Genomic DNA, 21,296 nt, shown 5'->3' with positions numbered 1-21,296 from the left:
CAAAATTAAGAAAATAATAAATAAGGAAATTAAAAAATCAATAAATAAAAAAAATTGAGAAGGTTATTTTTATTTTATTTCAAATAAAATTATTATCCTTATTTATAACTTTCTTAATTTTATAAAAAAAATGATAAAGTCAACGAATGATTTTTCTGAATAAGTTTCGAATTTGTCTTATTTTTGTCCGCGTGTACAGTATAACCAACTAAGTCAAATTCGATATTAGAAATTCCTTTTCGGTTCCTTTATCTTTAGTCATTTTATAATTACAATTTATTTGTCAAGTGTTGTACAAAATAAAATATATATTTTTATACGATTTTAACTTTTAAATGATTTTATTTTATTTGCTATCCAACTTAAGTTCTAATAGGGTAATCTTCGTTTAGACTCCCTCTGCTACGTGGTCGACGGGGACCAAGTTAATTGAGAAAACGAAATGTCCAATTTACCCTCATTGTTATTTTAACCGAGACAGAACGAACACTCCGAGTAAGCGTTTCATGCAATCGATGGGTTCGAAGAGAGAATGGAACTAAGCGATGAGACGTCCAACATCGATCACCACCTTCACTGAAACAAATCAAAAGGGTTGCAACTGAAACAGAAGAGTACCAATACTAAGTTAAAGGAGAAGAAGAGGCGACGCCACGGCTGGCCAACAAGCCACTGGTTCTGGCAGCTGCTTCTTCGTCCAAGAACAAGTCGTCAGTTGAAGAAGAAGAGATTTTTTTCTTTGATGAATAACAGGTGCAGTTTGAAACAGCAAAAAAAACATAAGAGAGAGAGAGAGAGAAACATACAAAATTTATGGTGCGACTGGTCCATTGGACTACAAGGATTGTCATTTCTAGTGCGACTGGTACGGTCCATTGGACTACAAGGTTTGTTGTATTTCCTATGAGGTAAGATGTGAACCCCAAAGTTGAATAGCATATAAAAAAAATATCAATTAACATCTCTTTTGGGTTCTCAGCTCACCATAACCAGTTGTAGTTAGTGTTGTACTAGACGAGCTAGTATAAAGGAGTTACATACGTACATATCTGTGGACCGGTACAGTGGCTTTCTTCTTTGAAATTAGGATAGACTGCACCAATCCAGGTTTTCTTTGGATTGCCATATCTCTCTCTGCTATCAAATCAAATAGTTAAAGCATCCACCACAATGTACAGCAAACAGAGTAACCTCAAGCCAAACCGAAAGGGAAAAACACGTTTTCAGTGACTAATGGATGTACGTACGGTCGACTGGGAAAAGATTTAAATTAGTCACTAGTTTTTTATTTTTAGAAATTAAATTTATTTTTGAAATTAAAGTTTACTAACATTTAGGAATGGAAAGGATTTCAATTTCTGATTTCATATAGGAGGAAATAAATTACCCAAATAAATTTACAAAGGTTATAAATTGAAAGTATTTAAATTTCTGATTTTATATCCATTCAACTAAGGAAAGGTTTCAATTAGGCACTATTTTTTTTTTTTTTAAATTTTTAGAAATTAATTTTTTTTTGAGAATTGAATTTTGCAATGCTTAGGAATTGAAAAGATTTAAATCTCTGCTTTTACGACTTACCAATGGAAGGTCATGAATTCAAATTTTCGTAAAAGCGTATGTAAATAAATACCAACTAAAAAAACAAAAATTAGAAATAAATTACAATGGAACGGGATGGAGTGGGGATCTCATTCCCCATCCCCATCCCCATAACTGGTGAATGTAAGGATTTTGTGATCAATAGAAGGTAATTTATTAATTTTACACATTTGAGAGTAATTGAGCAATAAAATCACTAATATATTAGTAATATCTTATAAAATAAAATTTTGATAAAATGCAAAATGACAAACAATCTCCAAACATCCAACCACCAAATTCTCTCCCTACAACATCTCTCCTCTCTCTCTCTCTCTCTCTCTCGCTACAACATCTATCCACCACCTCCAATGCACACTTCTGCCACCCCCACCACCACCACCACCACCACCACCACCACCAAGCCCAACTGTACTTAGAATCCCATTATTGATTGTCAAGATTTTGTGCGTCATGGAAAATGTAATCTCTACTGTTGTGGCTGTATGCCCAAGAAGTATATGTTAAAGCCCAAATCCTTATTTAATCACTTTTTCTTGTAAGGACGCACTTACATAGTTTTACACTTACTATTATTTTTTCCTTCACAAACATTAACTCAAAACCACATATTTATACCTTTAAATTGAATTGAGATATGACCGAGAAGATGACAGATGAAGATTACAATAACCACCCTCGTATATGCAGTGTCTGCAGTTGTGACATCTAGAAGTAAAACAAGTTTAAATCAATCCAATAAATGTTTTGAGAGCATACATGCATGTCCTGACAAAAATGGTCAGCAAATGGGTTGCTCATTTTTATACACTATTATAAGCCAAACAATTCATAACCACGGGAAAAATTAAGAACAAAGCACAAATAGAAAATTATACTAATTGGGTATCCAACAAGAAAAATTAAGAATAAGGATTATTATTATTGTTGAAAATTTCCATTTGTGCTTTGTTCATGTATGCTCTCAAAACAAATTTTCCATTTGTGCTTTGTTTTGATTTTTAATGAATTTTTATCATTTTTATTGTTGTTGTAATGTTTTAACAATGATGATTAAAAAAAAAAAAATTTGACGATTAAATTAAAAACAATACGTTGATGTGAACCCATCTCTAATTTGTTTAATAAGTAAGTATCTATCCATTATATTAAATTGATAATTAAAAATAATATGCCCATTTATTATTGGCCCATTTAAGAATTGATTTCATATTTCGCTTTATATAACATCCTCCAAACCTATTAAAAATCATATTTCCAACTAAATTCTCTCGCCCTGTCTTCCCATTGCTTCTCTCCACCTTATCTACGATATTTTTTATAAAAAAAAAATTATATTAAATATTATCTATAAGAAAGAACTCTCTCTTGCACGATCCGAGCGAGAATTTAAAATTATATTTATATTAATTTATTAATGAAAGAAAACTGAATATGAGAAATTAATGAAAGAAAATTGAATATGAGAAATTAATGAAAGAAAATTGAATATGAGAAATTAATGTAAGAAAAAACCAAGAAACTCAACTACTTATATTTGATGAGAAACATAAATTTTAAAATCCATTTATTTACGGAAAGAGTATTGCAACTGTAAAATCCACAGAACACACCCCTAACTCCTCTGGAATAGTATTTAATGATAGGCTAATACATTGCCTATTGTTTCGCCTCATTTTTCTCCAATTCTTGGAGGCGGTGAGAGAAGATGGGAGGGACTACAAACTCTCCCAAAATTAGCAGAAGCTCTTGCATTCAATTTGTAAAAGAGAAGTATAATGTCATTCCTTTTCCTTTCCCTAATCATCCATGGACATGGACATGGATATGGACTCACTCACCTTGTCTTCTCGGCCCCCTTAAATTCCATTTCCATTCTTTCCTCTCTTTCGTTTTCGCTTCCTTTACCACCATAGTTTTGCAAGCATTTTCTAGGGTTTCCATTTCATGCCCTAGATTTCGGTTCAATTCTTGTAAACAAAGCGGAAACCAAATTAGGCTTAACATTTGGAGAGAGATCAAAGCAAGTCTTTCTGGACCATTGTCTATGTTCAGCTCAACTGGTACAACTTATTTTTCTTTTGAATGCAGTTACGTTTAATTGTATATATATGTTCAAATTTGTAAATATATTTTTTATTAATTTTGTTGGATTCTCCTGAAAAAGAATAGGGGTGAAAATGCATTGATATTTGGTATTGTAATGCCATGTGACTTTTTGGGTTACATTTAAAAAAAATAAATCTAGAAAATTTAATAATTTTTTTTTTTGTTACACAGTATTAATGTTTGATATCAAGTGGGTAATTTCTTGTTTTATTTGATGTTTTTGTTAAAAAAAAAAAAAAAAAAGGTCTGTGATTTGAGGAAGCGTTTTTTATGCTTTTATTCTCAATTATGCGGCAGAAAAAAAAAAAAAAAAAAGGCAACTTTGTATATCTTTGTTTATCTAACCTTTTAAAATGACAAGAATGACATAAACTGGTCCAGATGTTTGTATTGTGCTTGAGATATCACTGAATTGAATTTCACTGGAAAATGCAGAGGAGCGAGACTAATTGGCATTGAGTTTTGGTATCATATTTTCATGTCTACTTTATTTCATTTTTGCTTTTATACTCTTGAAATCATCTTCAAAGAACGACTTATTAAAGAAAGTTGGCTCATTAGGAAAGAGTTCTTTATGTTAAGATTGAAATATAATGCATAAAGGAGAATTTTTTTGTGTTCTAATATTCAATTTTGAGGACAACTTGATAGCCATTATGACATCAATTAGTTGGGAATTGGAACTGTTGGTGTTGGGGAGCATAGATGTGAAAATAGATAGGTTAGGGGTGTTGTCTCTGTTGGAATCATTAAATGCCAATGTAATATGAATTAAATACATTATTGTTAATAAGCTTTTTAGTTGATTCAAACTACATAAATTGTAATCCTTTGACTCTATAATAATAGAAATAAAAGTTTTTTATTTTATTTTTTTTATAATTTTTTTCTTAATTTATTATGTGATACAAACGAATATAACACAATGGACTGAATTATTCACGTGGAATATTCTAGTTAGTGATTTGATTAGCTGCTATTGATAATCATGCTAATAAAAAAAAGAGATTTTACGAGCATATTTTTCATCTTTTATTTGGGAGGTCAAAGCAAAGTCATGAATTATACTAAAATTGTTTCTGAAAACCCTAAGGAGTAATTTCACAATCCAAAATTGTTAATTACAGCTATAATTGTTCAAATGCTTTATGTTGTTGCGGCATGGAGTCATGGACATGAATGGTGGTTACACCATGCACTTACATTTTTTTAAAAAAGAAAGTTATCAAAAGGATGTAGATTACATTTGCAGCCTGCACAGCATTATGAATTTATGATACAACTGTACATCCTCTGATTCCGCAGTTAGGTTTGTTGTACTATATGTATCTATCCGGTTCCGCATTTGTTTGTGTTACTTCAACAAGTCCATCAGAATTGGTGTTTGCGGTTCAATACATATCTAGGCCATTCTGCTTAGCAATAATTGTACAAATGTACGTACTCGGGTTCTGCAGTTAGTTTTGTTATACATGAATCTATGTGTTCTAAATTTGTATTTGTTACTTGTATTAGAATTGATTTGCGATTCCTAAACTTGAAAAACTTTATTGATCTATTTTCTTTCACATGTCCATTTGTTCTTCTGAAAGAGCAACACTCATATGTTACTGCTCTAGAGGTAACTTTTAATTATTCTAATTACAGGTGCCTTTCCATCTGTAGTAAAGCCTATCATATCAGCCAAATGGGGATAAGTACTTCACAACAGGGGCCAGGGAAGGCTGAGGACTTGAGTTTACTCCATGTCCAACATCAACTTATCAATTATTTCTCTAGAAGTTTATCCATACGGAACTTGGTATCTAAGCAAAGGAGACGAATGCTTGTTGGTGGTTATGATCTTGACATGTCGTATATCACAGATCGTTTATTAGCTATGTCATTTCCTGCAGAACGTATGCGAGCAGTGTATCGTAATCCTCTCTGGCAAGTCAAGTCTGTACTGGACATGACACATCAGGGCCATTATAAGGTATTTAGCAACTTTGATTCCTTTAAATTTTAATCTCATATGCCATAAATACCGTTCCTCTGATCGTTTGTTTTCTAATATTCCAATCACTTTTGTCTAGATTATTTGTAGAACAACTGTTTTCTTTGTAGTGAATCATTATCTTTGGGTTATAATTTACAGAGAACTACAGGCTCATTGTTTTTCGTTTTCCCATTTATTTAAATAATTTTTTCCTTATAACCAGTTGAATAGGTTGTGCTCAATCTGTATGGAAAACCGACTGATGGTGCTGCCTTAATATGATTTCTCAAAATTACCAAGTCTTGAAGCAGTAGCAATGAGTGGTCATTTGGTAGTTAATTGGTAAATGACTATGTGGTGCTTGTCTCCATGATTGGCAGCTTGCCCTGGGTTGTTTTTCATTTTTATCTATTTATTGATTATAATCAGTGCTATTAAAGAAAAAAATACTCTGTTGTGGTTTGATCATATCCATTATTTATTTATAATTATGCTCTGATAGTCTGATTAGTATTATTATTGTAAGATCTTCAATATTATAATGTTTGATCTTCCTGCCTTGTCAACAGTAATCCCCTATTAAATACTCTCTCTCTCTCAATATTTAAGTATCTTTCATTTTTGGGTGGTACTTTGTAGGTCTATAACTTGTGTATAGAAGAAGCTTATGATCCATCACATTTTCATGGCCGCGTGGAGAGATTTCCATTTGACGACAATCATGTTCCACCTCTCCATACGATCAAGCATTTTTGTGAAAGTGTGTATTCATGGCTTTCAAGCGACCCAAAAAATATTGCAGTTGTACATTGCATGGTATTACTTTCGGACTTTGTATTTTTATTAATTTTATTATCCCAATAAAGTTTATTTACTAATTTGTTTTTTTAAAACTAATTTATGCAATAAATACCAGCATATGTAGTTTGGATGAATCTATTATCTATGATACACTTAACTGTGCCATTCTGTATTTGGGTGGGAGAAATGAAGCACGATTGTTTAATAATGTACAAAAAATGGGCTGTCAACCACTGGAACTATCAACTTGACAGGCTTGTATCTTTTTTAATCCTTTCAACTCCATTGCTGTCGCCACTCTCTCTCTGATTCTGTCTCTCTCTCTCCATTGAGATACTGATGAAGTTCTCCGTTTTTTCGCTATAAGCACAAGGATAGTTTATTTAAGTGTCCATCTGTTGGGGGAAAAGAATGGAAAACCACTTCGTATGCTTGTACAATGCACAGTCTTATTGGTGACAACTAATCAGTGAAATCCTGTTGTACCAAGAAGGCAGGAATAGCTGAATGCTGATGTTTAATTTTTTTGGGTTTATCTCAGAAACAAAGGCAGAGCTATGTATATTTCAAGGGGTCCAACCCCTCGCTCCTGTCATCCATTTTCACCCCCACACTGTTCTGGAACTTTTGACACAAAATTCTGGCTCTGCCCCTGCACAGAAAGTAGATTTGAAAAATGAAATTTGTATGTGATTGTTTGTTCAGCATCCTGTATGTTAGAGTGCATTAACAATTTTATTGTCCTATCAAAATTTGGCTTAGGATTGGTGCTTTTTGTTTGCACAACGCAGGCAGGCAAAGGTCGGACTGGCTTAATGGTATGTGCCTACCTTGTTTACTGTGGCATGTCAGCAGAGGAGGCTCTTCAGGTTTATGCACATAAACGGACCACCAATAATGAAGGAGTAAGTCGAATTAGGTATATCATGGGCTATTGTGCATGGTTTGTGAAGTTAGGTGACTATTAAATGCAACGCTAGCAGCTTATTGAATTGAAAACTAGCCCTTTCTTATGTACAGAAAATCAAATTTTTAAGCTGGTTTTATTGACAAATCGGAATAAATGAACCATTCATTGATGGATGAATAAGATTCGTTTTTTATTTTTTCCCTGAATAATAAAAAAAAAAATTTGCATGGTAAAAAGAAATATTTGCTGTTTTAAGGATGAAATCTTTGATTTGGAATTGACATGATTGGAATATAATCTTTTCAATATTTCCAAAATTTATGATTACTTAATTGTAGATGTGACAGCTTGCTGAAGTAGCTAAGTAGTTAGATGTGAGAAATAGTTTTGAAGATATTGTCGTGATATTAGTTGGTTAGATCTTCCATTTACACTATCTGCTTTGTGTATAGTTTCAATCATTATATCCATACATAGATAGCACATAAGTTTATTGAAATATGCCGATTTTCCATTACTATCTATACATACGAGTAAAAATTTTAGTTTGAATATGACCAACGGCCAGTGGCCTAGCGGTATCGGCCTCTTACCTCCCAAAGGGAGGTCAGGGGTTCAAGTCTCAGAAGAGATAAGCGTGTGAGTACCAACTAGGAAAAAAAAAAATTAGTTTGAGTATGATGCTAACAATATTCTATCTGTCTATTTGAGTAGTTTGATGGATTGACATACCATTAAGTACAGCATCTGTAATAAACTGGTTGTAAATAGAAATCACACCAAAATGTTGAAAGGGAAAATCTGTTGAGAAAATTTATGAAAAAAATTATAAAATCATAAGAGAGCTGCTCAGTTGTGAACAGAATACCATAAAACGTAGATATTCTTATCCATAGAATTCTTTACATTCTTTTTGCTTATTAATTGCAAAATTATTGTTACATAATATTGTGTAATCCATATTTCCTCTTCGAACAAACTAGGGATGTTGTTGGATCCATTACTGCCAGTCTTATTCTTGTTTGTGCACATTACATGAACATATAGGCAATACCCAAGTTGCTAATAGAACACCATAAAGATCAGAATTTTATGCATATAATACTTTATTTTCCTTTTTCTTATAGAGTGGCAATTGCTTTTAATAACGTTTTATCTATATGGTCTCTGTTTGAACGTATTCACAATGGTATTGGATCCATTGCTGTGAGTACTTTAGTTTCTTTTTTCTTATATGGTGAATTAATGTTACTTAATCTCGTATTAACTACATGTCTATTTGACCTTAAAAAAAAATATACATGTTGTCTGTTTGAACTTTAAACATATTAAGGATGGTGTTGGATCCATCCCTGCCAGTCATATTAAGAATGTTGTTTATTCGAACACGTGAAGTTTTTGGACAAGTGGAATAATTTGGATGTGTTAAACAGGTCTCCATACCTAGCCAACGTCGTTATGTCGGATACTGGGAGAATGTTCTTTCTTTTCCTAGGGGAGTTGATTATGGACCTCCAGACTTGACCTTGCCTCAACCATGCAGTAGAGAATTGCGGCGAATCCGACTATACGACACGGTGAACACTGAACGTGTCTTCTTTGTGGTCACAGAGTTGCAAGAGGTTAGCCCATCTCACGCCTTTAAGATGGTATATATGATAAAATAATTAGGATCCCACATAATAGGATGCTAGTAATCCCAAAAATAACTTAATGAGGAGAGTTCACATAAGAGTTTGACCATGTTGCTTGTGTTTCTTTTTCTGTATTTAAAATTGACTTTTAAATCTATTTAGAATTGACTTTTTAATGCTTATTAGGAAATATTAATTAATCCCTTTGGCTTGGCTATACAACATGGTGTTTGAGCTCAGCTCGATAATATTCGCGACAAATTCGAGCTGGGCTCGAAGCTTGTTGACAAAAAGGCAAAGACATGTTGATACCATCATGTATGCGTGACACACACACATTACATAGATGCATTCAGGAAAAATGAATTACATTATCAGAGATTTCCCCCAAAAAATTTCTGTATAAAATTATAAATTCTCCACTTATCTTCACTCCAATCTTCTCTCAGATCTTCAAAGTGATGTTCCTGTAATGCTTTCCATGTTTGCGTGTGAGAAAAGACACACAACGCTGGTACCGGTAGGAGTGTGTGAGAGAGATGCCAGCGGCAATTTAGAACATGAATAGAAGAAGGATGATGTTAGATTAGGTTGGGGCTTATTTATATCTATGGGCTCATGGATCCTTAGTTTGGCCAAGATATTCCACTTTATAAGAGTCTTATATATAAACGGACCTTAGGTTCTCATTTTTAGATAGATATTAATGTATAAGTTTTCACTATTAGGTATATATTTATGTGTTATATATATACATATATAGTTATATTTTTTTATATATATAAGCACATGTGTTCGCGAACGCATTTACGAGCATTGTTCACAAACATGATCACGAACAAACGAGCCGAGCAGGGGTTGTTATCGAGCTTGAAAGTTCTGTTTGAGCACGGTTTGTTTTTTATACAAACGAAGACGAATCGAGCTCTTAGCAAGCCGAGCTCGAGCTGTTTGTCAAAAGTTTGGTTCATTCACAGCCCTATATGTAGTAATGGTTTCCTATTTAGTGAAACCTAATTACTTAAATGCATCTAGGTGTAAATATTTTATAGCTGTTATCTGTTTTTCAATCTGATTTAAAACTGGCTGATGCCATACGCCATGTTTCTGTCTAGTTCTTGATTAAAACTATTTAATGAGATGTCCAAACAGCATATGTTTGCTAGTTTCTGTTTTTCTAATTTGCCTTTTTCTTTCTTATTTTGCTTGTTTGATGGGATATCCTGAAATCGTTGGGTGTGAGCCTTTAAAATTTTGTCGCGCCGGCACACTTATCAAAAAAATGTGTATGTGTGGGCGGGCACACATATAGGTTAGTTATCAGCTTTCAATGCCTTTCATTATTTGATGGGAACTACCTTGTACTTATTTTCAACAGGTTCCAGGTCAGCGATATTGTCCACCTGTTGAAGTTGCCAAGAGTTGCTGCAGGCGAATTGAGAAAGGTTATCAGAGACCAGATAGCCCTCGCTATTATTTCTCCTTCATCGAGAGAGATGAAGATGAAGAAGGGGAGAATTTGGGATTGGAAGAACCTCGTCTGGTTGTCCAAATGGACACCGAGAGTCCTGTAATCTACCAGAAAACCTGTCTCGACTATTACTTTGAGAAACCCGTACAAGTAAGACATTGATAATACATTTACTTAATTTTATCTACCTTGACAAATTGAGGATCCAGGAATCAGTTGAAATTTTGGAATAAGTTGCTGAAAACATAGTGAAAAATTAGGGAAATCAAAGAAATTAACTGAGCAAAAAATTCCTGAATAATATGGTAAAAACTTGGAATTAAAATTGAATGAGGAATCAGCACTGCCCGTTATTAGAATTGATCCATATATGCCATTGTGGAAGTATGTGGCAATTTCATGATTAGTTTGATACACTTATTGCGTATATGTTTCACAAAAAATATACATGTGTAAGTTGACTTTGCATTGAATTCTTGGAAATTTCCTCACAGTTTTAAGCATGTGTGTACGTGTTTATATACTTCTCTACCATTTGATTCCATAGCATGAAGTGGGCTATATTTTTATATACTTTTCTACCATTTGATTCCATTAGCATGGAATGGCCTATATTTTCTTGCAGGTTAACGGAGACGTTCGTGTCATATTCTATGAAAAAATGATTGGAGGACGTCTCTTCTATACTTGCTTCAATACAGCTTTCATCAGGAATAGCATGCTACAGGTATTTTAGTGGATTTTTCTTTGTCGCCTACTTTAAATAGGGAGAAATGTCAGCCCGTCTTATGAATGCTTATTTCTGGAGAATTCTATGATTTCAATTGTCTAGAGTTGTGTAGTAACTCTAGGACATGGCAACACCCAATTTAGTGATGGAATCTTAAAGAGGGCATTTTTGTGTCTGTGTCATTTACAAAGACAAACTAGAGTGATAGGATATTCCATACATTGGACTGTTTTGAATACATATTTCTGTTCTTAACTTTAGGCTTAAGTCTGTCATCCATGATATGCTTGTCGGAACCATCTGTAAGACTGTTAACAACTAATTCAATTTAATTTTGATTTATAAGTATTCTTCTGGTCCGGACAGTTTTCTGTGCGGGATTTGGATAAAATTGGAAGCAAAGGGAAGTCAATATGTGGCCCAGCATTCTGCTTGGAGCTGCTATTCGGTCCGGCAAACAGCTCATTCTTTGCTCCATCCATTGACGAGTTTAGTGATTAAATCCTTAAATTTGTTTGAATGGATCCATTTAAATCTGTAAATTTGCACTCCTCCCTGTAAATCTTTTTCAGAGGCTGTCTCGCCGTCTAGTTTTTGATGACGGAAGCCAACAGGAATAACGACAAGTTTTGTATTTAGAACTTCAGAGCATTTTACAAATGTCAATTTATTTTCTCATGTTGATTGTGTGTGTGCGCGCGCGCTGTTCCATATTTCTTTATACATTATTCTTCTAACCATTGTCAATTTGTATATCTAAATTTCACGAGTCCCAATTCCCAAATATCCATTTACTTACCGAGAAAAGAAAAAGGGCAAGAGAATGAATAGTGAAATTTACAAATTTTCCATTCCAGGCCCTCCAGAATTATAATTGACATGGAGGTAAAATGAAGACGATGCTAGCATACATTATTAGGCATGTTGATAGGTATCAAAGGGTAAATTCTGAACGTGAATCTAGTGCCTATAATGGCACTAAGCCAGAAATATGAACTACTTTTATCTGAATTTCTAACTTAGCTCAGTCAACTCACACTTGTTGCCTAAAACACACCGCAAGTAAAATACTCTCACACATAAGTATAGTTGCAAGAATGTAAAGACAATAACACTACGAATTTTACAGAAGCACAAGGCTTCTAACCTTTTACTATTATTCACAAAACAGTACAAGGAAAGGCCTCAATTTGCAGAAGCATACAAGAGTCTTTCACAACACAACTCTGTGTCTCATTCTCAATCTGCTCTCTCTATAGAACCCACATTAGCAATATATAGGCAAACTCTTAAAACCGCCCACAACTGCCCACTAAGGTGGTGGATGACACTCCCATCCATCCACAACTACCCACTAAAGTGGTGGATGACACTCCCATCCACCTAGGGTCATGTTGGCACCCACTAAGTGTGCCAACACTACATATGTAGTTGACAAGCCCAACTACTAGCTTGTTGGCACGCTCTGCTCATGCCACTTGTCCACAGGAAGTTACACATTATCTGTCACCTTCTATATATCAGCATAGTGAAAGAAAACTAACTTTAACCACCTGTGTGTTGTCCCCTCCCATAATATATGCACACGAGTGGGAAGTGTTAGTAACTTCTCCCAACCAACTGAGCCCACTTAGTGCGAAGTGTTAGTAACTTCCCCCAACCAAATAAGCCCACTTAGTGGGAAGTGTAACTTCCCCCAACCACCTGAACCCACTTAGCCATCTTCTGTAACCATAAGCCATGTCTGAGTCTCCTGAGCCAACCTTGCACGCTGAGCCTTGACTACGCCCACTGACTTGACTATGCCACACGTCCATGACTTGTGTGGTCCATGCTTTAAGCAACATCTGAGCCAACCTTGTGAACTTAGCCCGTGCCAAGTCCACTAATCTGCACTCACATATAAATGTCTCAAAGTGCACGACATTCAAATCGAGTGCCGTCTGCGCCAACCATCTTTTATGGACTCAAGGTACCTCCCATAAAAATCCCAAGCTAAAACTTCAAGCTTCACTTTTTTGCCATATTTACAAAAATGCCACTGATCACCCACGGTGCACGCTGACAGCATCCCATGGCTGTCAGGGGGCTTGTCAAGGTCCCAACCCCGTAACAGTAGGAAAGTGACATTAGCATCCACAACTCTTTATTTTATAAAAAATATGAAGGGCAAATGCACAAGTGCAAGACACAGTCGCACTCGAGACAAATCGTATCTAATATTAACATAAATTTATAGTACACTGGAAGTATTTGTGTGTGTGTGTGTGATTTTACCTTCATAATGAACTTTCTCAGTCCTCCTGAAAAAGAGTTCAAAACTGCTATACCTCTTCAATATGATCGAAACACAATACATTGATGTCACTTCTTGGCTAAATTTGAAGAACTAATTTCTGAGAATGAATCCAAACTTCTCTAATTTACCGAATGAATATAAACTCAAATACAATTTGGATTTGGCTTTTCCAAATAAACTCAGAGATTAATTACACATTATTAGCATTAATTTCAGATCCATTTGGTTTCTTGGAAATAACCAAGTACAATTCTAGTCAAAGAAACAATCTGTGTGCAATGAGAGATTAAGCTGGGAGTCGAAAATACCCTCACACCATTCAGACACCCATATAGTAAGTCAATCTTTCTGTTTCGATTTTGCTCGAGTCGAACCAAATTAAATTCATGCATATCGTTGTTTTTTAAATTTATTTATAGAATTTTTACATTTTTTTTGTCTGCTCTTAAAACCCATTCCCAAAGAGTTATGTTACACTACTACTCTGTATATATTAAAACTGTTTAAGAGGTTAGAAGTTTAAACCCTCAGATGTGAGAGATCCCACTAACGAGCCCTACTAGCATCATCTTCAGTAGCTTACTAGTTGACCCTCCTTGACAATGTAATTTTGTGCAGGAAAATGTTCACCCTTTAAGTACCTGTTTAGCATATCCTTCACTCCAGCCGCATATTGCAACTAGCGTCATTTCAATATTTTTATTGGAGTTACAAACAAGAAACAGAAAACAAAAGAAGCAACAATACTGTAATACAATAAGAAAGGAAAATTAAAAGCTTGAATACCTGCGCATCAACGGTAGTGCCAGAAATACGAGGGGTCATAGGTTGGATTGGCATTGGCATGCATTTCCGAAGCCCAGTTGGGTGTGGGTACCAAACATACCCACTGTAACCTACCAATTCAGTATTAAAAGGAAAGCAGTAGTTGATTACTACTATTGCAGTCCCTCTACTCACAAATTGAATATCTCAACTTGTATTCCATAAAGATAGATAACATCCATATCCATAAAATTCACAATGTTGAAATTACCTGCAATTTGTCCGCTAGAATAAGCATCAACAACTGCTTGTGCATCTGTGATTGCTCCCCAAGCATTGTTAACAATTAGAACTCCCTTCTTCAGCTTAGCAATCCTATCTTTGTCAAACATCCCTCTGTAATTAGTTTTGAATAGAGTATAAACATGTCGCCAATAGTGTTAAAAAATGAAAGCAAAAGACCATCATTATTTTGACCCACATAATAGATTGAAAGAAGCATTAACGTATCATATAATGTGGATTAGGTCTCGGAATTGTTATTCACCTCACAAGTACATATGGACTGATGGACATTATACATCTTAAAGTGAAGAAAAGAATCCAAGCATTTTAAGTTCCAAACTAGCAGTGGTGAAGCAGTCACCAGTGAGCTGCCTTGATACATCACTTGGCAATACCATTTAGGAATAAAACTAACAGAAAAATGTAATATTTAAGTATTTATAAAAAATAAAATTTTTTAAAATAATAACATAGGCAACTATAAATGTTGTTTTAAGTTTTAGTCAAGAACTCAAAATTTTGATCTCATTAAATAGTAGCAACCGAGGATATAAATTCACAAATGCCCAAAAAGAACTAAACACATGCTTGATGGGCTTCCAATTAAGATAATCATAAACTGCTTGCACCGAAGGCAGGTCACCCATTCAAAACATTGCAACCATTTTGGCCAATTCAAGAGGTTGGATTGAATTCCCAACATTTATTAGAAGTTAACAAGAACAATTGAGATTTATATTGCCCCACGTTTGAAAAATGTCATAACTTCATCTAAATTTATCGTCCATATGCATGTTAGTTTCCCATTTACTAATTTCAAAATTAGAAAGAACTCTAGTTGAAGGCGGCTTGGGGGTGAGAAGAAAGACTTACTTTGTTTTCTCCATGAGAGGTGTATTGATGACAATTATGTCACATTGGGCAATCATTGAGTCAAGATCCTCCTCAAACTTTGCCCCTGTTTGATTCTCCAATTCTGAGTCCATCTTCACCAAATCATGATATAGGAGGTTACAGTTGAAAGGCTCCAAATGATAAGCTCTATGAGCAATAGCCGTAACATTCCTCTCCCTGCTGAAAACTTGATGGTATCGAGGCAAAAGATTCTTGACAAGAATGAGGATTCTCATGAGCTCATCATCTGCAACAGAGACTACATTGTTTCCAGTGACGTCTACAACTTTTAAACAAGCAGCAGCAGCTGCTGCCTTCAAATCAACAAGATCAGAACCAATTCCAGCTGTGAGCACCAGTTGCAATTTTTTGGCCTTCTTGATCCTTTCAGCCGTTGCATAGGTCGGATGGGAAGGGGTAGTTATCAGCACGTGGAGATCAGGAATATGCTTTTCAAGTTTTGCAACAGGGAATCATTAAAACAGAAGATTTTGTTATTCTCTATAACCAAGAAGCAATAACTTCACAACACAATATTTCAACCATATTCCTTTTCAAAAATTTCAATTAATAAAAATTAGAAAAAATAGCTTTTCGTCTTCATCTCAGTTATTTGATGTTACTTGTTCCCTGTTAACGTGTTATTCAGGTTCACATGCACAAAAGTACATACATTATATACAGTAATTTTGTCTATGCACTAACCACAATCAGATCCATCTTTGCCGTCGATGACAATGTACTGGTGACCTTGTGATTCCAACCAGTCCTGAATGCCCAAGGCTCTTTCTACACGGCTTGTAAAGTTGGGCTCTATCGAAGCATATTCATTAGCTTTGTAAGAGAAACCAATGATCTTTTTGCTTCCATGAGAATACTGTTTGCGATAAATGACCACACCAATCATAAAAGAAAAACTGAAGAAATTTACTTCTAACTTAAAGCTTGTCTGGTATTTGAATGGCCTTATTCTCAATTTATATAGCATTTTAATACAAAGAGTCATTTGGAAAAAAATGGCCAACTAAAAAGAAATGTTTAAAATCACGAGTTTTCATTTCAGAAAACAGAAATAAAACCACGTAGGAGGAATATAATGGATTTCCTAATTTTTCCAAGTTGAATATATTGAAAATCATGCATTTCTACGTTAAATTGTTACTGAAAATGTGATCGGAAGCATTCAATAACGGGGACAGTCAAGCAGCCCATGAAGCACAATCCAAAGCATGTTTTAGTTTAGTTATGACAAAATATTTTGAGAAACATTTTTCAGGTAACTGGAAAAGAAAAAAAAGAAAAAAAAAAAAAGATTGTTATTATATAACAGTTTCCAAAAGCTATCAATAAATGAATTTCAAACTTTTTTCAGTTCTCTCACCCATGTCATTCAGAACCTTCATCTGATTCATGCAACTGTCTTTCACATACAGGCAAATTCACACAACTTAGTTTAAAAGGAAATTTGTGAAAGAGACAAATATTACACCTTAGAGTTTAAGCCACAGAAAATCGGCGTACAGGAAATCTTTTTCTTACTCAATTTGTTCCACCAGGGATCTTCAATAAACCAGTAAGTAAAATATATCCGTCCAACAAATTCTCCCAAATCCTTTTTCAAGGGTAAATCACACGACATGTCGTGCTCATTCATCACCCTCTCATTCCAAAACTGATTTAAAGATTTGTACACCCCACCAATGTACTCGTCATTTTTGGAATTGGCATCCTTCCGGTATAACTTGATAGAAACCATGACCTCTTCTTGATCAACCTCCGACATGTCTAATGTGAAAAATAAGATGGAAAACCAAAGCGAGCTTCCCATGTTAAGCCAGCTGGTTCGAGTTTTCTTCACTCTATGCTTCCCAACTGCAACTGAATGTTAACAGGATATAAATAATTAATTTACACTCTAATAAGTTGATAAATATGCATAGAATTGGAACATATGTAGTTGTTGACTTTTAATAAAACCTGCAACGTAAGCACGCATTTGGGAGTTTTCACTGCACTCTGGAAGATGAGTTGCATGAAAGATGCAGATCCCGAATTTTACCCTGCGGGAACTCATACTGAACTGTTATACTGAGAACAAGTTAGGGAAGCACAAAAAGATGAAACTCTTATCACAAAAACTTCTGTGTGTATGCATATATACAAGATAAATTAGATTTTTGTGACCAAAATTAAAGATAATAGCTTTAAACCGACCTTGAAGTTATAAAAGACCAAATAGTTGTCAATCCTAAAATTATGTTCCACTTAAGTGACCATTGAATCTAAATTCCACACATACCTCTTTTGCACTCTCCCTCCCATGCTTCTCCGTAGGTTCTGCACTCAAATTCCTATTATTTGTTTACAACACCAAATCCTCCTTCACAATTTATATTGTCAGAATTAATTAATTAAACAATCACCGATGAATAGCTGTGGATTCACTGACTCACACATCTAGGAGGCATACAAACAACTTAAAATTGGTGGTACAACACAAGAAGTCAACTCCTCAGTGAAGCACTCTCTCACCGCACGTCAAACTCATTTAACGCCGGCGTGTTTGAGGATGTGTTTTCTGGATACTCCAACCGAATAAGTCTGTTGCTAACGCCAGAGAGGATTGGCACAAGGAAGACGAAGGACCAAAGTGTGAATTTTGGGAGGGGTGTACTGTAACAACCCTCACCCTAGCCAGACACAATATTGTCCACTTTTGGCTCCCCTGGACCAGAGACTTCCCAAGGGGTCACCCATCCTAGTACTACTCCAGTTTAGTACGCTTAACTCTGAAATTTTAGTGGGTTCACAACCATCACGGCTTTAAAACGCATTGTGTCATAGAAAGATGTTGAATCTACATATAACACTTGCCCCATCCATGCCTAGACGATGTGTGATTGTGCACCTGTAGCTCGCCCAGTGTGGTAGCATACTGGTGCCACCTGCACACACCAGCCCATAAGGTCACCACAATCAACCCCCTTCTGGGGCCAACGTCCTCATTGACCACACTTCCGACTAAGTCAAACTCTGATACCATTTGTAACAACCCTCACCCTAGCCAGACACAATATTGTCCGCTTTTGACTCTCTCGGACCAGAGACTTCCAAGGGGGTCACCCATTGTGGGCGGGTGTGTGTGAGCGTATGCAGGTGGCACCAGTAAGCTACCACACTGGGCAAGCTATAGGTGCACAATCCCACATTGCCTAGGTGTGGATGGGACAAGTGTTACATGTAGATTCAACATCCTTTTATGACACAACGCGTTTTAAAGCCGTGAACCCCCAGAACTCCAGAGATAAGCGTGTTTAACCAGGAGTAGTACCAAGATGGGTGACCCCCTGGGAAGTGTGTGGGCCGAGGGAGCCAAAAGCGAAAATTATTGTGTCTAGATAGGATAAGGGTAGTTACATGTACGATGAGGCTTTCTCCACCGGCATTGACAGATGTTGTCCATGAATGTAATATCGGCTTCATCCGTATCATCTCTAGATCAAAACCCTAACCTTTCAAATTATTAAATTTTTTTGACAAAGTGACAACTAAAGATCAATTTAGTTTCAAAATTGATGACTATTCATCTTTTTGAAGCCACTTTAAAACCTATTTGTTTTTTTATTTTGAAAAATTTATCTTCCCACACACAAACACATATATACATATAAAAGTATGTATGAAATTTATATGTACATATAAATATATTTATGAAATCGATCAATATATATATATATATATATATATATATATATAATATGTATCCAAAGAAAGAAATATAGCAAGTATTTAGACTCTTAGAGACAACCTGACTATCTTTGCTGCTGGCGAAGTAGATAACACGGTGATCGGGCAAAAAGTAGGGAGGCCTGAGAGGAGATTAGTGTAAAGGGGTGTAGTCAGACTTTAATGAGCGGAATACAGGGCGGAGATGCTGTCCCAAATTTGGTGAGCTGCAGAAATAGAAAGGTAGAAATATAAAAAAGAATTCCAGATTTTCTAAACCCAGCAACTGAATGGAATTTTTTTTGTTTAGTAACAAAATCGATTTTGGAATTTGTATCTTCTAAGCCCAAACAACAATTATTGGAATAAAATTTCCAGATTTGCACAACTCAATAAATTAAACACCATATCTCAAATCTAAGCATGGCATTGTTTATTGCATATATGTTTAATATTATCCAATTAAAACCTAGAAAAAAGAGGAGTTATGCCTGAGGTTTGGCCAAATCTGGATAGAAAATTTGAAAATAACTTTTAAAAACACTCCAAATCACTTTTCCGCATCAAAATTAGTGTAAAATGGCATTGCTACCCCAAAATTTTTAATGCCTTTTTATCCAAAACATCATAATTGTACAAGAAAGAAATTACCCCCATTAATTCTCCAACAACATCAACACCCTCACCTTAAAGGGAAAGAAAAAAAAAATCAAGTTTCAAGGGAAGAAGACAAACAGTTTACTAAAGATCCAGTTCACCACTTTAATTCCCATGTAATCAAAACAAATTAATATATAGACACATTATAGCAAACACTACCATTGTTCCAACACGACTCTTAGAGATAGCCCTAAGCAAACAAGCTGCCAACAATGGAGAAAAAAATAATATACAGGCAGAAACCAAAAATTCCAAAACATCTCTCAATAGAACAGAAAAATGCTATAAATCAATGGTCCAACAAACTTTGATTATTTAACATGCACCTTTACACAAGAGAGATTTCTATAATCAAAAAGAAAAAAAAAGGGCAAATTATTTGCTAAAACCAAAAGAGGGGGTATTTTATTAAATCAAAATGGATTCTAAACCAACCATTGATTAGTAAACAACAACATTCTCTTTGCAGGGAGTGCATAAAAGAAACAACATTACACAAGGGGATACATGAAAAAGGAACAAACTTTGACAACCAATTCTTCTGAAAACCCTAGCACAGTACAGAATAATAACTTAAAATTCACCACTGTAATGTAAGAAGTTTAACAATAAAATTAAAAAAAAAAAGATGGAGGAGGAGAAGAAGGCGTCGTACCAGTCACGAAACGAATAACTAACTCTGCTTCTCTTCTCTTCTATTCTTTTCACTGTAGTGTATATATATACCTCTTTTAAACTTAAAAAGAAATATCAAATATGTGCTAAATCTATTTTTTAGGGTTAAACCCACAGCTATATTTTTTCCCACCCGCCAATCATTCTGTCATAGAATTGAGTGAAAAAAGGATTAATTTTTATCTATAGCATGCATAAAAAATAGTTGAGGTAGATTTTGAGAAGGGAGAAATAGAAATGGATAGTTTAATTTTTTTAATAATAGTTTTAAGATATAAAAAAATTAAAAATAACATAAAAATGTAGGAAAGACAATTTTCAATGTGTTGTTCTCTAAAAACATAATTAAAGGAAGATACATTCAAAGTGAGTGATTTTAAAACTATACTTGTTTTTATTTATATGATTCTAAAAAACTGCCTGAAACTATTTCAAAATTAAAAGAATTTTTGTTATTCTAAAAAGTGAAGGTCTTGTAATAAATATTAGGATTTGGAATGTTTGGCCCAAAAAAAAAAAAGATTTGGATGACCATGGGTGTGAGATACGTAGATGGGAGCAAAGAAAGGAAAATAAAGATGTGAATGAGATACTGGGAGCAGAGATAGGAAAAATATATATATATATATATATATATGTCAGGTTTAAATTTAAAAATGGGTGTAACCCGTGTTTTGTCTTTTATCGGCGGGGCAAAGCAAAGGATTGGTGTTGCTAGGAAGATTTATGTGATTCTATCCTTAAAAAATTGTAATTA

The 21,296-nt window shown here is 34.7% G+C and overlaps 2 protein-coding genes across 4 annotated transcripts; one reads left to right on the top strand and one right to left on the bottom strand.

The window, feature by feature from the left end:
• Positions 1-3,187: 3,187 nt before the first annotated feature.
• Positions 3,188-11,913, top strand: LOC132284810 (phosphatidylinositol 3,4,5-trisphosphate 3-phosphatase and protein-tyrosine-phosphatase PTEN1). The gene is made up of 8 exons (XM_059786939.1): positions 3,188-3,665; positions 5,359-5,686; positions 6,329-6,505; positions 7,282-7,395; positions 8,834-9,022; positions 10,413-10,655; positions 11,131-11,232; positions 11,602-11,913. Exons 2-8 carry the CDS (start codon positions 5,399-5,401, stop codon positions 11,734-11,736), a joined length of 1,248 nt encoding a protein of 415 aa, XP_059642922.1. The 5' UTR covers positions 3,188-3,665; positions 5,359-5,398; the 3' UTR covers positions 11,737-11,913.
• Positions 11,914-13,699: 1,786 nt separating this feature from the next.
• On the bottom strand, positions 13,700-20,600 carry LOC132285441 (formate dehydrogenase, mitochondrial-like). 3 transcript variants are annotated; one of them, XM_059787634.1, is made up of 8 exons: positions 20,520-20,600; positions 19,287-19,431; positions 17,456-17,558; positions 16,184-17,356; positions 15,458-15,927; positions 14,571-14,695; positions 14,321-14,430; positions 13,700-14,213 (listed from the first exon to the last, which is right to left on the bottom strand). In XM_059787634.1, the coding sequence occupies exons 4-8, from the start codon at positions 16,196-16,198 to the stop codon at positions 14,106-14,108; spliced, it is 828 nt and encodes a 275-aa protein (XP_059643617.1). In that variant the 5' UTR covers positions 16,199-17,356; positions 17,456-17,558; positions 19,287-19,431; positions 20,520-20,600; the 3' UTR covers positions 13,700-14,105. The 3 variants fall into 3 exon arrangements, with proteins under 3 accessions (XP_059643617.1, XP_059643616.1, XP_059643618.1); XM_059787633.1 differs by having other exon boundaries at positions 17,456-17,538; XM_059787635.1 differs by lacking the exon at positions 19,287-19,431 and having other exon boundaries at positions 17,456-17,538; positions 20,520-20,538.
• Between the last annotated feature and the right edge of the window lie 696 nt (positions 20,601-21,296).

Source organism: Cornus florida, unplaced genomic scaffold (assembly GCF_030987335.1).
Source record: "Cornus florida cultivar Cherokee Brave unplaced genomic scaffold, ASM3098733v1 CherokeeBrave_3.0.0_Hap2_Chr11, whole genome shotgun sequence".
In the NCBI taxonomy this organism is placed as follows: Eukaryota; Viridiplantae; Streptophyta; class Magnoliopsida; order Cornales; family Cornaceae; genus Cornus; species Cornus florida.
This window is presented reverse-complemented; position numbering and strand designations above follow the sequence as displayed.

What these genes read in the sequence shown, in the direction of transcription:
- LOC132284810 (XM_059786939.1), top strand. Translation starts at nt 5,399, where the DNA reads ATGGGGATAAGTACTTCACAACAGGGGCCAGGGAAGGCTGAGGACTTG. An exon ending in GGACCACCAATAATGAAGGA is followed by an intron (nt 7,396 to 8,833) that starts GTAAGTCGAATT and finishes TGTGTTAAACAG; the next exon opens with GTCTCCATACCTAGCCAACG. An exon ending in TCAGGAATAGCATGCTACAG is followed by an intron (nt 11,233 to 11,601) that starts GTATTTTAGTGG and finishes TGGTCCGGACAG; the next exon opens with TTTTCTGTGCGGGATTTGGA.
- LOC132285441 (XM_059787634.1), bottom strand. An exon ending in CCTCTCATGGAGAAAACAAA is followed by an intron (nt 14,696 to 15,457) that starts GTAAGTCTTTCT and finishes AACTAATTACAG; the next exon opens with AGGGATGTTTGACAAAGATA. An exon ending in TTCTAGCGGACAAATTGCAG is followed by an intron (nt 14,431 to 14,570) that starts GTAATTTCAACA and finishes CTGAATTGGTAG; the next exon opens with GTTACAGTGGGTATGTTTGG.